The following is a 15,221-nucleotide window of genomic DNA, read 5'->3' as shown; positions in this document are numbered from 1 at the left end:
TGGGATCATGAGGGAGATAAACCATAAGAGACTCTTAATCTCACAAAACAAACTGAGGGTTGCTGGGGGAAGGGGGGTTGGGAGAGGGGGGTGGGGTTATGGACATTGGGGAGGGTATGTGCTATGTGGTGAGTGCTGTGAAGTATGTAAACCTGGCGATTCACAGACCTGTACCCCTGGGGCTAATAATACATTATATGTTTATTAAAAAAATTAAAAAATTTAAAAAATATATATTAAAAAATATGCTCAAGTATCTCTCGAAATAAAAAAGTATCTCGAACTCCCACCTCACCTCCCAGATAAAATACAGGACTCACCATTAAATTTGAACTTCAGAACAACAATGAATTATTTTTTTAGGGTAACCATGTCTTAAACATTGCACAAATAATTTTTTGGTGTAAAGTATGTCCACAATATTGCATGGGACATGCTTGTACCAAAAAAAGTATTCATTGTTTACCTGAAATTCACATGTAACTGGGTGTCCTATCTGCTAAGTCTGGCAAACCTACCCACATTCCCATCTAGCCCCCGCTTTATCTCTTAAATCTTCTTCATTGCCAAGTTCCTTTAAAAAGTTGTTTAAATGTGGTAGCCTTTATTTACTCACTTTCTAAATGTTCTTCACCCAACTCTAAACTGGTTTTCATTCCCTTCTCACCACTGAAATGACTCTTGGTAAAGTTTTCAGTGATCATACTGTTTGTTGCTAAATCTATAGATATTTTCCATTCTTCATTTTATTTGATCTCACAGTAAGATTTTACCCGGTTTATCATTTCCTATTTGAAACAATCCTCTCCTTTATCTTCAGTAAATAAATATATGCATATACACGCACACTTCTCTGGCTGCTACTTTTCTTTCTTCAGCAGGGCATTCCTCCTCCAACTAAACTCTAATATGGGGCTTTTCAGGTCTAAGTACTGGGCTCCTTTTTGCTCTCATTCTCAATATTTATGCTAGGTAATTTAATTTACTTCTACGGGTTCCAATGCTATTTTTGTGCCAAGGACTCTCATATTTATGTATTTAAGGCAGATCTTTTTACGGAGCTCTAGATATTTCTATTTGGATGTCTCACAGGTATGTTAAAATTAATATGTTAAAAAATGAACAGGTGACAAGTTTCCCAATCCATTTGTCTTCTAGTGTTCTCCATTTAGTAAATGAAATTTTTGTCCATCCTATTGCCCTTGGCAGAATCTGGATGCTTCCTTGATACCATTCCTCTCTTCTGCATCCTACCACCTCTTGACTCCACTAGGCACTGGTGATTCTACCTCTAACATCAAGCTTATATCCATTCATTTCTTTCCATCTCCCTATTTCTTCCCTAGTTCATCCCTCCTCTAGACTTGCTGGGGTTTGTTCAATTGTATGCTTCTCCCAAACCATTCTTTCCCCCCTTCTAAATTATAATGCATTCACAGTGATCTCAAAACAAATAGATCATGTCACTTGCCTGGTGCCTTTATGATTTCATATTGCATTCAAGTTTTAAAAAATTCTTATAAGCCCAAGGTCCTGCATAATTTTGCACCTAATTGCTCAACCTGACTTCATGCGATTTCCTCCCATTTGCTGATTATTTTCAGGTCACTGATTTTTGAGTTCTTCTGATGCGCCTAGTAATTCTTTACCTCCAGGCCTTGGTATAGGTAGTCTCTGCCACAAATACTTACTCCTATGCTCACCAAGCCAAATAGCACTCATCCTTCTAGTGTCCACGTCAATACTATTTCCAGGCACTCTTAGAGTGAGCACTAATGCATATCTAATTTCATCTAGAGTTGTATGTTTTCAATACAAAGGAAGCTCCGCTAATGACAGGGGTCCATGAGGCCAAGAAGAATCTCAGAGTATTGCTTTATTTCATCTCATTCCAATCCAGAGCTGGAATTGAAGCTGAATAGGATACCCAATATCCTCATTTATGGAACACGTTCTTTTTTGAAGAGTTATTGGAGTGCTACAGCAGATCATCATATCCATGATAATCCTAGCTCACTTGGAAAAAGTTGAGATCCCAATCAATTTACAATAACAACAATATAAATCATTATTTCTGTGCACTTTTATTAAGCTGATGCTTTATATCTATTTCCTCTAGTCCTTATAGAAATCTTGGAAGTTAAGTTATTTAGTGACACAGTTTTAGAGATAGAGCTATTGAGACTCAGAGAAGTAATGGGCTCAAGATTTCACAGCTTGTTAAGGGCTGAGTTGAATTTGAATTTGGGGTTGTCTGGCTCAAAAATCTGCTCTTTCTTCTTGTGAGCCAATAGCAGTGGATAGTTGTTTCCCATAGTCTAAGGGTATTTTGAAATCTGCTTTGGTACTGTTATGAACCCTGAGGCATTGGAGCAGCTCCAAGGGTCTCTGGGGGCCAAAGTTTGGGGGGTGTAGGATAAGTTGTATCTGAGATTCATAACCTCGTTGTGTGAGGAAGATTCTGCATCTACTTCTGACTGAGGAAGTGAGCAGGATTTGCCTGTGAGAGTTAGCAGGGGCCTGTCAGTTGATCTAGTTGATAGGCAGGTGGCGTATGGCCTAGCTAAAGGTCAATGATGGAGTAGCAGGCCTCTTTCCCTGCTTAGTGTTGGGATCCGTTATCAAAGGAATGAGACTGAGACAAAGTTAAAGTTATGCAAAGCCTTGTTCTATGCCAAGCATTAGAAGTCAGACTGACCGGCCAGGGCCACCTCCGAAGAGAGCGACCCTCTCCCGATCTCACAGGCTGGTTTTATAGGGCATAACCGCAGACCCACGGTACGTGGCTTCTATTGTTAAGGTGTTTACCCCCAGAATGGATACCCGGAACCATACCAGGAACTACTGGGGCATTTATTCCCGGAATGAAGTTCGTGGATGTAAACAACAATATGGCTACCTAGGCAATATGGAATTGCTCTGGCTAAGCAGAACCTAATAGTTAAACAGGTTTTAACATGAAATTGGCCTTAACACTTAGGTCTAAAAATCTCATCTCAAAATCCAGGTGAGGCTGGACCTGAGGCACTGGCATGAATTTGAGAGAAATCTCTCTGAGAAAATAAACACGGACCCACGGAATCCAGTTAAATAGCTTTCCAGGTGTATAAATATTTTCTTTCAAGTTTACTGCAACTGTAAATTCCTCTTTCAAGAGTGACTCTGTGATTCAGGCTGACATGGCTGTCCATGGTCTCGATAACCACAGACATTCAAATGAGGAATTTAAACGATCACATTTTTAATTTAAAATGATCTTGATGGGAATCAAACAGCTAAATCCTTTGCTCCTCTCCTGAACTCTAGGAGGAAGGACTAACAGGGACAAGAAGATGTACTCCTCCCCTTCTTGATTCTGCCCAATTATGCTTTTTCCCGTAGACATTTTTGCTTTGGATCTTTCAATCACCTGCACGTCCATAACTAAGATGTCACTTTCCACTGAATTCTGTTTTGTTATTTTTGTCAAAAGGTAAGCTTGAACCCATGAGTGTGAGAAAATTGATCTGGTTGCTAATGGGATATAGTGGAAATAAGCAGCTTGCCTGACTTTTTCACTCCATCATATTAGCATTGCTACTTTTAGAGAAACTATTCCTGAAATGATTAGTGTAGGAGGATGGGTTTAGTCTTGTATCTTTTCCTTTAAAGCACTCGGAGTTAGAGATCCCAGAAGGATCGGTTTTCTCACTTGTACTGAAAATGTCACTCTAACAGTTATCTGTCTGCACAGTCAAGTTTTGAGAAATCTTTTGAATTTACCGCATTCACACCATTCTCCATCATGGTGCTAAAAATGACTAATGCGGCTTGGAGACTGGGAGACTGTGAGAGCTGATCATCTCTCCCAATCATAGACCAACACTTACACACTCACATACACACATGCTCAGCTGACATGAATCCTTAAAGGTTTAAAATATCTTATATGCTAAATGGAATGCAGAGGCGTGTGGGAGGCTTAAGTACATAGTTGCAGCACTGGTGTCGCTCTGGTCGGTTCTGTCAAAAAAACTGGTCTGGTTGTTTGACTGAAAGACTGGTCTTGTTTTTAACCAGAGAGGCTACTATATCATATATGACTTAATTTTCTATTTAAAAGAACCTCTGGTATGAAAATGATCAAATGTACTATTTAATTCTATCCTCTCGTTATCTCTGAGAAAAATGGAGTGCAGTATTCCCTTTTTCAAATAAGAGAAAACAGTCTTCGGGAAGATGGTGACCTACCGGAAGTCAAAGGATCATTCTTTTTTAGGGGCCCTGTTAGTCACGTGAGCCAAGTTAGGGTCACAAGAACCAAATCCTCTAAATAACATCATCTCCTTTCTTGATGAATTCTATTCTGATGGCTAAAGGGATTATCACAAACATAGATATATCCTGCTCCCAGAAAAACATATGACAAAGTCTCTCGTGACGTCTTTTAGGGAAAGATGGAGAAAAGCATGGGCTGAATGATAGCAATTAGAAGTGGGAGCTGATTACATCCAAAAGGGGAGGATTAGTTGATAACTGGCAGTGAGTGAGGTCTGTGGGAACTTTGCGCAAGGCTCTATTTTTGGTCCTGTCCAATTCACCAATTTTGTCAATTACCTGGATGAATTCTAGGAACTTGCTTACTAAGTTTGCAGATTACACAAAGCTAGTAAAGCAATAAAGATTAGTAATTCACTGGGTGGCTGAATCGAGTTTTTAAAAATGTCCGTTACTTAAGATGGTGAGTTGACATTTATCAAGGATAAAGTCTTGCATTTAATCAGAAAAAAAATTGTGATAGGATGAGTGAAACTTAACTGAGAGCAACTGATAACAAAATTTTAAAAAGCCTCAGGTTTTATATGACCATAAGCACAATGCAACTACTGAAATAGTCAACACAATCTCTGTTGTCATGCAGAGAGAGAAAGGGAGAGAGACCCAGGCTGATAAAGATTAGTCCTAGAAGCCATAGTACTAGATCATAGCACTAGCCATCTATATGGAGCACATACTGTGTGTATTAATTACTTAATCCTGAAAACAGCATGATGAACTCTGTATTGTTGTTACCGGCACAGAAACTGGGAACACATTTCTAGACCATCTGGATTTGAACACTATACCTCATTGTTTCTCTGAATACTTATCAAATGTTGGAAGAGTTGGTATGTGGATAGAAAATTAGACTTATTCTGTGGAACATAGTTGTTAGCAGATGGGCAGACAAGGTTACGTGCAAAGCAGAGAAATTTTCTAGGTATTAGGTGACACTGTACATCTAGTTTTGGGTACAATGTTAGACTAGATGGCCTCCGACGTTAACATCCAATTGTAAGATTCTAATTTATTGGGTGCCCATTTCGGCGGCATGTATACTAAAATTGGAAGGATACAGAGAAGATTAGCATGGCCCCAGCGCAAGGATGACATGCAAATTTGTGAAGATTTCCATATTTTTTGAGCACTGGATGTTATATGCAACTGATGAATTATTGAACTCGACATGTGAAACTAATGATGTATTACATGTTGGCTAATTGAGTTTAAATTTTAAAAAAAGATTCTAACTTATTGGGAGAAGATTTAATGTAACACAATATTATCACGAACACCACCACCACCATTAAAAAGCTTTAAAAGAATAAGTAAATTGAAATAATAAGTAGTAATGTAAATGGTGTTCTCTTGAATACAAGTTCACAGAGCATTCCACTCATAACCATGTGGCTAAGATGTCCTCACCATTTGTCCTTGGTGAACTCCACCAAAATCATATAGACTTTTGTTTATCCATCTTTTATTATATTTAGAATATTGTCAGTAATATCCAACATGCCGACCCCCATCCGAGGAGGTTGTTTTTCAGAACTAACAACTGTCATTAAAAAAGCCCTCACACTGTGTGACTCGTAATAGCTGTTGGTGTATTAAAAGCAATATTGATGTTGGTTTCAGAATACTGAAAGGGTCAGATCTCTGTCAGATACTAGTTGTGATGACACGACCACTTTGCTTTTTTTTTTCCTGTTTTGATTACATTTCAAAAATAAGGATAACATTGCCTTTATATGATTGTTGCAATAAATGCAATAATGTAAGTAAGAGTTCCTATCATATTATTCAGATTCTCAAGAAAAATGTAGGTTTTCAATGAAGTGGATGATACGAATAATTGTGTGTAATAGAGAATTTGCCTGGCCTTTGTCCTGGGTCCTGTTTGGTAAACACTAAACCCATTGAATTTTCTAAGTAAATGGAATGTCTTTGTTATACAGGGTGGGCCCCTCCAGGTTCATCTGATGGTTAATTCTACAGAAATGACCCAGAAAGGGCCTGGCCAGCCAGGAACACCAAGCCCAGGATTAGAGGGTTGAGGCTTTGCGCCATGCGGTAGCCCAACTCTGGAGCAAATTTCAATCACATGGTCAATGGTGCAATCAATGCTGGGTACATCATTAAACCTCAATGAAAATCCCACACCCTGAAGTTCAAGGAGGCTTCCCTGGTTGGCCATATTCTGCATATTGTAACACACTGGTGCACCAGCTGGCCACTGCATCCTTGAAGAGAGAAGTTTCGCTTTTGGAACCTTCTTAGACCTTGTTCTGACTTGTATTTTTTTGCCACCGTAAAGCTGTAATCATAAGTACTGTGCTTTCCTGAGTTCTGTGAGTCATTCTAGCAAATTGTCAAATCGAAGGGGGTCTGGGGGGACCTCCACATTTATAGCCAGCTTATCAGAAGTGACGGCCGTTCTGGGGAACCTTTGAACTTATGGCTAATGATTCAAGTGAGCATAGTCTTGTGATGCTCAGTTTAACTGGGTATGTTTCTCAAACATACATAGGAAAAAAGTAGATTCATATAAAAGATAAACTGATAGTAATATTTGACTTTGTAGTTCTTCTAGAATTTGTCAAATATGGTTTGATTATAGACATTCTTAAAAGCAAATTTTCAGGGCACCTGGGTGGCTAAGTTGGTTAAGTGTCTGCCTTTGGCTTGGGTCATGATTCCAGGGTCCTGGGACAGAGTCCTGTATCTGGCCCCCTGCTCAGTGGGGGGCCTGCTGCTCCCTCTGCTTGTGTACTCTCACTCTCTCTCAAATAAATAAAATCTTAAAAAAAAAATTTCAGAAACATCTTCATTGAGTACTATTGAAGAAAATAAACGTATGCTGAACATGAAAGATGTTTAGGTAGAGATATAGGTAAGACTTTTCCTGGTTATCCTATAAAATTCTAATACCAGTGCTTTGTTCTTTGTTTATACATAAAGAATCTAACCACCAGAGCAGTCAACAACTTGCTGCTGTTCACAGAGTTATTATGACAGTTTGAATTTTCATCCTTTGAGAGATGGAACCATATCTCACAAATTCCACATAGGACAGAGCCCGGCACACAAGAAGTATTGCAATACACGCTTGTTCCACTCTCTCAGTTAACTAAGACAAGGGCAATAATTCATCTTATTAATAATCAATCAAGGATTGTACATTTGTTCCCTAGAATTCTACTCTACCTATCATCAAATTTATCCTTCTTAATTTTACTTCTTCCCTATGCCCCTGAAAATTTTGTGAGGATTTGGGAGTGTTTATTTCCTTGTCATGGTATCCCCACTATCCAACATGGTCTCTGGAACAGAGTGGTCATCCATAAATATTTTTTGAATGTAGATAGTGTTAAAAGGAGTTTCTCATTCATAGAAGTTAATTTTTCCATAGTTGGAAACTATGTAAATTAAATTTGTTACAGGAGATCCCAAACCAACACTTTTTTTACATTATTTTAAGTGCACAACTGTAAATACCTTTGAAAGTAGAGAACAAGCTTGTAGTATTTTAATACAATAAGCAAAAGTAAATTTTAAAAAAATGTTAAGCCATGTTAACATCTTAGAACAAATAAAGGAAAAAGCTTGTGGATTCAAAATACAGCCAGAGACATTTCACCATGACATCTAATCATTGTCATTCTGTTGATTTTTCTGTCAGCACACGTATGAGTAGTATTTTTTTGTTGTATGTGAATTTTTCAGATGGGGTGTATCTCCTGATCAATTACTATGGGAAAAAATTTTCAAGACCATTTTCTATTCAATTCACAGCTTCTTTTGGTTTGCGTAGACATGATTTCTGGAAAATCACAGGGAAAAAAGATCATCCATAGACCCCATTCGCCTACATTTCCATAGGACTTACCTTTCCTGAAGATTATCTCTGCCAGTTATGAGGCATTATTGAATATGACCTCACTGAAAGATCTAATAAGAATATAATACACTAAAGAAAGACAGCAGACAGGGTCTCATGAGAAGTGACATTCTGTAATTACCTCCTCCTATCAAAAGAAAAACAATTCCCAGAAATTAATGAATACAGCAAGAGTCTATTTCCTATCTTAATTCTATCTTAATTGCAAAAGTGGATCAATTAAAAAAAAGACTACACTGGCAAAGCCCTTCTTTTAAGATTTTGTCTCCCAATTCTCTAGTCATCAAATCAATATATATATGTAAGCATACCATGAACCTATTTTTACCTTCTGAGATGACATACACCATCTCCACCAGCAATGCCCCCATGAAACAACCAAATCCATTGAATAGTGTCAAAAAGTTCATAGAAGTTCCTCTTATGGTACTTGGAACAAATCTGTATATTACAGAGACTGAAAGGAAAAGAGAAAGTAAAAATTTAGAACATTCTCTGTAAAATACTTCCATAGAATATTATTCAAATTAGTGTTGATCATACCTCAAAGAAAGTTTACTGATAAAGGCAAAATTGGGGTTTGACTTCGTTAAAGTTACTACAGTAAGGCATACTATGATGTTACAATTTACATGTTTCTAAAAGGAGTAAAATATGGCAAAACATACTCTTTAACAGCTACAAGGAAAATTTAATTACTTGGTGGTTTAAGTGTCCCAATATATTTACCCAAATTTCACCCCAATGTGAATACTTCTTACTAATTTTGGATTGAGGTGAGAGGTAATATGACAGTCTAGTAATAAGGTCTATGATCCTGTGATTTTTACATAAATCATTAGTTTCCCCCTAGAAAACTTGAATTTATCATGTAAAGTCAGCATGGAGGCTAAGAGGATGTTCTGGAATGAGACAAGATTTTGCTAAAATCCCAGGTCAACTATTCACTACCTCTGTAATTTTAAGTAAGTTATTTAAACTTTCCAAGCCTCAGTGTTCCTCTCTACAAAATGGGAATAATATCTTCACTCACTTGCAGAGGTTCTGTGGCTCTTACTTGCTATAATGTATATGTAATATTATAATGTATGTAAAATGCTAACTTGTAGGAACTGAATCAGGTTGGCTATTTTTAACAGTAATAATCTTACCAAGTCACATGGTTCCTACTTGGCAAAGTCCCTTACATGCATTTAAATTATCCTATTTAAGGAGAGGTTACCTAAAGAGAGACTATAGCTTAAGCTTTGGGTCTCCTAAAAAGTTATCTTCCTTCACCCAGATCATTGTTGGGGTAATGGTGGCAAAAGGTTGAAAAAAAATCAAGAAGGAAATCTTTTTTTTAAAATTTCAGTTACAAATAACTTTTTTGAACAGACTCTTAATTATAGAGAACAAACTGGTGGTTACCAGAGGGGAGGAGTTGGGGGATGGGTGAAATAGGTGATGGGGTTTAGAGGGCACACCTGTGATGAGCACCAGGTGAGGTTTGAACTCACTGAATCACTGTTTAAACATTTGAAACTAATATAATATTATGTGTATATAAATAACTGAAATTCAAATAAAAACTTAATCTCCCCCTGCAACATGTGCACCCGAATGTTTATAGCAGCAATATCCACAATAGCCAGATATGGAAAGAACCTAGATGTCCAACAACAGATGAATGGATAAAGAAGAAGTTATACACACACACACACACACACACACACACACACATATACACACAATGGAATACTATGCAGCCATCAAAACTCCAAATCTTGCCATTTGCAATGACGTGGATGAAACTAGAGGATGTTATGCTGAGCCAAATAAGTCAATTAGAGAAAGACAATTTTCATATTTTCTCTCTTACATGAGGAATTTGAGAGGCAGGGTGGGGGGCAATGGAGGGTAGGGAGGGAAAAAAATGAAACAAGATAGGACAGGGGAGGGAGACAAACTATAAGAGACTCTTAATCTCAGGAAACAAACTGAGGTTGCAGGTGTTTGGGAGGGAGGGAGGGGGTGACTGGGTGATGGATATTGGGGAGGGTATGTACTATGTTGAGTGCTGTGAATTGTGTAAGACTGATGATTCACAGACCTGTACCCCTGAAGCAAATAATACATTATATGTTAATTTAAAAAGACCCTCCCCAATTTTTCTGGTATCAGACATAGATGAAAATGAATATATCTGATTTTGCACACATGATATTAACTATATTAAAATATGCATGGCAACCTTAGGGGTACATGCTAAAATATTTACAACATTTATCATACTATGTTATCTGGGATTTGCTTCAAAATTATACAACGAGGAGGAAGAGAGTGTTCAAGTGAAGGTGGAGATGAGATCAGTTTGGCTGGCTTGAAAATTATTGAAGCTAGAATGTGAATACACAGGAGTTTATTGCACTAATCTCTCTGTTTTGTATTATGTGTGGTGAAAAATTAGAAGAAAATACATAAAATAACAGGAATAGTGTTAGCTTTGATTGGTTGAATTATTGGATTTTTAATTTTGCTTCTCCTTACTCTTTTGTACTTTGCAAATTTGTCTATAGTGAGAGATCATAAATAAACATTAAAATTCATTTAAAAAAGAAAAGTGGTGATAGAAAACCAGTATACTGGAGAGGCTAAAAACCTCCAGTTTCCTTTTCTTTCTTTTCTTCTCCTTCTCCTTCTTCTTCTTCTTCTTCTTTTTTTTTTAGATAGGGGAGAGACAGAAGGAGAGGGAGAGAGAGAATCTCAAATAAGCTTCACACCCAGCATGAAGCCCAGCTCCGGGCCCGATCTCATGACCCTGAGATCATGACCTGGACTCAAAAGAGTTGGACAAGTGTCCAACTTGAGCCACCCAGGCACCCCTTAGTTTTCTTTTCGAGAAAAAGATCTTACTATCTCCTCCCTTCTCTTTCAGGAAAATGTCAGCCCTGGCTTACGTGCCTTTTCCCTCAGAAAAACTGCATTTGTTTGGCCCTTTTGAATAAACTTACTAATACATCCTATAAATGTATTCGTGCACTTTCCTAGCATTCATTTAACATTTCTGTTTGGGTTTCTGCATGTCCTGCACATGCTTTTATTTCTCCTCCAATAAAAGTTCAGAGGAATCTCTATATGCACTTCAGCAAACGGACTGCGTGCTGAGGCTGAGCCCACCGTGGGCTCAGGCACTGGGGTATCTTTCCAGGATTTTCCACTCTGGGCGGGCAGAGAGCAGAGAGACATGTGCGATGCTAAGGGCAGTGTTAACAGGCTCTTAATACCACAAATACTTATTGGAAGTGAAGATAATGATGGTGCTAAATAAAATACTGTGGAGAAGGGCTTCAAATATCGGCGTCAAGGGGCCATGGGTGCCACGGCTTTCTTGTGCAGTGCAAATCACCCCGCAGGAGCCCGAGGCCAAGCTCACAAGTTTGTGTGTGTGTGCTTTTTTTTTTTTTCCTGGAAGATCTGGAGGACCATATGAGAGAAATGCTGAAGAGGCTTTGGGAAGAAATGATTCACTGTTATAAAAAAGGATTTGGCTTATGAACTTTCCTTTCTATAAATATGAGGAGACAAACAATGGACAGAAAGACTAAGTAGGCCGATTTCTTTCACTGAGAAAAAGCAGAACGTACAAGCCCATTATTACTCTGCTAGTTAATTATTAATCCTATGCTTTTCTCTTGCTAGAACTTCTGGTGCAGTATATAATTCATGAACACACTTTGCCAGCTCTCTGCCTGCTGGTTAATCTCTCTTTGGTGTCATTTTAGTCGTTTTGAAAGCCTCCGGTTCCCTTTTAGAGAACTTAGCTTTTCAAGTCCTCGGATCTCCATTTTCAGGCATCGACTTGCATGTTCTGATCTCTTTCGACTTTAGTGATCATCAACCTGATTTTTTAGGCTCTGTGGTACTTCTTTTCGCACATAATAGCAGAGATAGTATTCACAAGTCTGCCACAATCCCCAAATTCTCATTTTACTGTGAAGATACAGTAAAAAATATTCGGTACGTGTGAAAGCTGGCCCTGCCAAGGAGAGCTGAAATGTGCCTCCAGGTGGAGTCTGGTTAGTGTTTGCAAAGATGCCCCATCACAGCATCTGTGGAATCTACAGACCGGGAGGCTATAACCACTTTCCTGAGGCCCCTGGTGCTGGGGACTCATTGCCGAAATTTCTTTTACTCCAATTGTTCATCAACTGTTTGGTGTGCTTATTATGTTTGGTGAGAAGTTATTTCGAACATGTGTAAAAGAAGTATCCCGGTCCCAGAAAACAGAACTTTATCCTATTAGCCATTTTCAGATCACCATTCCTTCCTCATCCCAAAAAGCTTTGGCTTATTGTTTCTGATTACGTCCATATCATTTGATGGCATCACCTAATTGTTTCTGATTACGTCCATATCATTCGATGGCATCACCTAATACTTCTCTCTTGTGTAGTCATCTGTCAACCTCTAGGACATTTTCCTCTGTTATTCGAAGTCATCAGCTCCTCTCACCTTTTCACATTCTCCAGTTCTAGTCCTGCCTTAGTTCCTGGCAATTTTATCAAATACAGAGATCACCCATCAAAACCTCCATCCTGTTAGATCTTGGTTTCTCAGTTCCACGACTTTCTTTCTAATGTTCTCATCCTCCACTCTACCTTAGCCATTCATTACCATGGTCACACCCTGAAACTTGTCCCTCAGACCAGGAGTTGGTGAACTACCTATGATCAGGTAAGGTTTGGCCCACTACCTGTTTATAAATAAAGTTTTATTGGAACACAGCTGCACCCATTCATTAGATATGCCTATGATGGCTCAGACACTATAATGACAGTTGAGTAGTTGTAACAGGGTCTGGCTAGTGTGAAAAGCCTAACTATTTACAATCTGACACTTTTCAGGAAAAGCTTGCCAACCCATGCTGTAGGCCAGTAATTGTAAACATTCCATCATCTCAACTTTGTGCATCCCCTTCTAACTACAACCTGCTGTCTTCCCAGTTTACTGTCTGCTATTCAATCACAAAAATGCTTAGACTCACTTAGGATCTCCACTGCACCGCTCTGCTCCTTTGTTAGTCTTACCTCTTTCATGCCTTTATATTCCTACTACTCTTTTTAGCCAACTTAAATTCCGTGGTTAATTGTTATGATCATATTCTTTCACATATCCTCATTCCCTTGCCTTTCACTTGCTTTTTAGAGACTCATTGGCCCAACAATTCACTCCCTGCCATCTCTGCTCCTAGATCCATGCAGTCTAATGTTTCTGGAAGATAAACATGTAACCATAACCATGTTGACCATTCACCTTAAATTCCTGACCACAAATCTCAAATGGTCTCCTAATGCTCCCTGGCAATTTCTATAACTCCCGAGTTCATTCACTCTTTCGTTGTCTTAGACAACAATTTCTTCCCTCTCCCTTCTCCTCACACTCCCCAACTCTATTCTTCCATCCTCACTCAGAGCTCATGGCCTGACACTCTACTTCACTGAAAATAATCAGTCAGCCAGCACAGAATTTCCACAGGAATCTCCTCACCTATTTATGCACCCATGAGTTTCCACCTCTACGCACTCTGCTTTCCACATTGTTACCATTGATAAACCATCCTTGCTTCTATCTAAAGCCATATTCTCAACTTGCAAATGAAATCTCAAACTCTCTCCTTGCAGTAATTTCCCCCTTCCTAATACCATCGATTTTCCCTCTTTTTAAAAAATTTCCCTCTCACTTGAATCATTCCCACCAACATGCGGTATGATGCCATTATCTTCCCTTCCTCAAACACGAAAACTTGTTCTTAACCCCATTCCTTTGTCAGTTACTGTCCCATTTCTTTGCTCTCTTGTGCTGCAAAATTCTTAAGATGAATTATCTATAATTCTCTTCCCATTATCCCTTAAACTCATTCTAAACAGGCTTTTCTACATTCCCATATCCCACACAAGAAAGCTCTTTTCCAAACCACTAGTAACTGCCAAATTGCTCAACTCAACGGTCAATTCTCAGTCCTCATCTTGTTTGACATATTAGCAGCATTTGACATGGATGAACACTCCTTCCTCCTTGATACCATTTCTTCATGTGGTAAGATATTGCTCTCTTGGTTTTGCTTTTTCTTGCTTCTTTTCTCTCTTCTTTGCAAATTTCTCATCTTCTTTTAATGTCTTAATGATGATATGCTTCAGGGTTGAGTTCTTGAACCCTCTTCTTTGTCTACACTGACTCCCAGTGTACCCTGACTCCCTTGGTGATCTCAACTAGTCCCATTGCTTTAAATGCCACTGATATGCTTATGACCCTCAAATTTGCATAGATCTCTTAGCTCAATATGAAAATACAGACTTGGATATTCAATTCCCTATTTGTCACTTCAATCTGACATCTTATTCATGTCCAAAATGAAACTGGCTACCCTTTTGTCTCTCTGTAGATGGCAACTGCAACTTTCCAGGTGCTCAGGCCATAAACTTATATGTAAGTCTTCTCTTTTTCTCATACCCTATTGTTCCTTCTTCAAAATAATGTTCTCACCACCTACACTGCTACTCTCCTGGTCTGAGTCAATCATTTCTTCCCTTAATTCATCTATCTTCTATCCTTTTCCTTATTGTAGTATATTCTTAATGTCTCTTTTTCTTCAGGGTAGTATGTTCTAGACAGCAGAGAGAAGGTTTCTTTAAAAGTGTGAGTAATGTTGGGGCGCCTGGGTGGCTCAGTGAGTTAAGCCTCTCCCTTCAGCTCAGGTCATGATCCCAGAGTCCTGGGATCTAGCCCCGCATCTGGTTCTCTGCTCAGCGGGGAGCCTGCTTCCCCCACCCTCTTCTGCCTGCCTCTCTGTCTACTTGTGATTTCTGTCGAATAAATAAATAAAATCTTAAAAAAAAAAAAGTGTGAGTAATGTCATGTCATCCCTTTTCCCATTTCACTCAGAGCCCAAGTCAGAGTCTTTACAACAGCCACTCTGACTCATCTCTTACTAGTTTTTCTTTTCCTTACTCTCCTCCAGCTGCATGAGACTCCTTACCTT

The 15,221-nt window shown here is 38.7% G+C and overlaps 1 protein-coding gene and 1 non-coding gene across 2 annotated transcripts in view; one reads left to right on the top strand and one right to left on the bottom strand.

Annotated features, from left to right (window-relative positions):
- The window catches only part of SLC15A5 (solute carrier family 15 member 5), a 79,842-nt gene that overhangs the window by 14,226 nt on the left and 50,395 nt on the right, over nucleotides 1–15,221 (bottom strand). Inside the window, exon 7 of the mRNA XM_004755760.1 lies at nucleotides 8,529–8,657. Coding sequence (XP_004755817.1) covers nucleotides 8,529–8,657 — 129 coding nt within the window. The remainder of the gene's footprint in view (nucleotides 1–8,528; nucleotides 8,658–15,221) is intronic.
- On the top strand, nucleotides 5,334–5,440 carry LOC123390112. The gene has a single exon (XR_006604738.1). It is a non-coding gene; the product is annotated as a U6 spliceosomal RNA (small nuclear RNA).

Source organism: Mustela putorius, unplaced genomic scaffold (assembly GCF_011764305.1).
Source record: "Mustela putorius furo isolate JIRA1106 unplaced genomic scaffold, ASM1176430v1.1 tig00537227_pilon_pilon_pilon, whole genome shotgun sequence".
NCBI classification, from domain to species: Eukaryota; Metazoa; Chordata; class Mammalia; order Carnivora; family Mustelidae; genus Mustela; species Mustela putorius.
The sequence above is the reverse complement of the archived record's forward strand: the minus strand, read 5'-3'. Positions and strand labels throughout refer to the sequence as shown.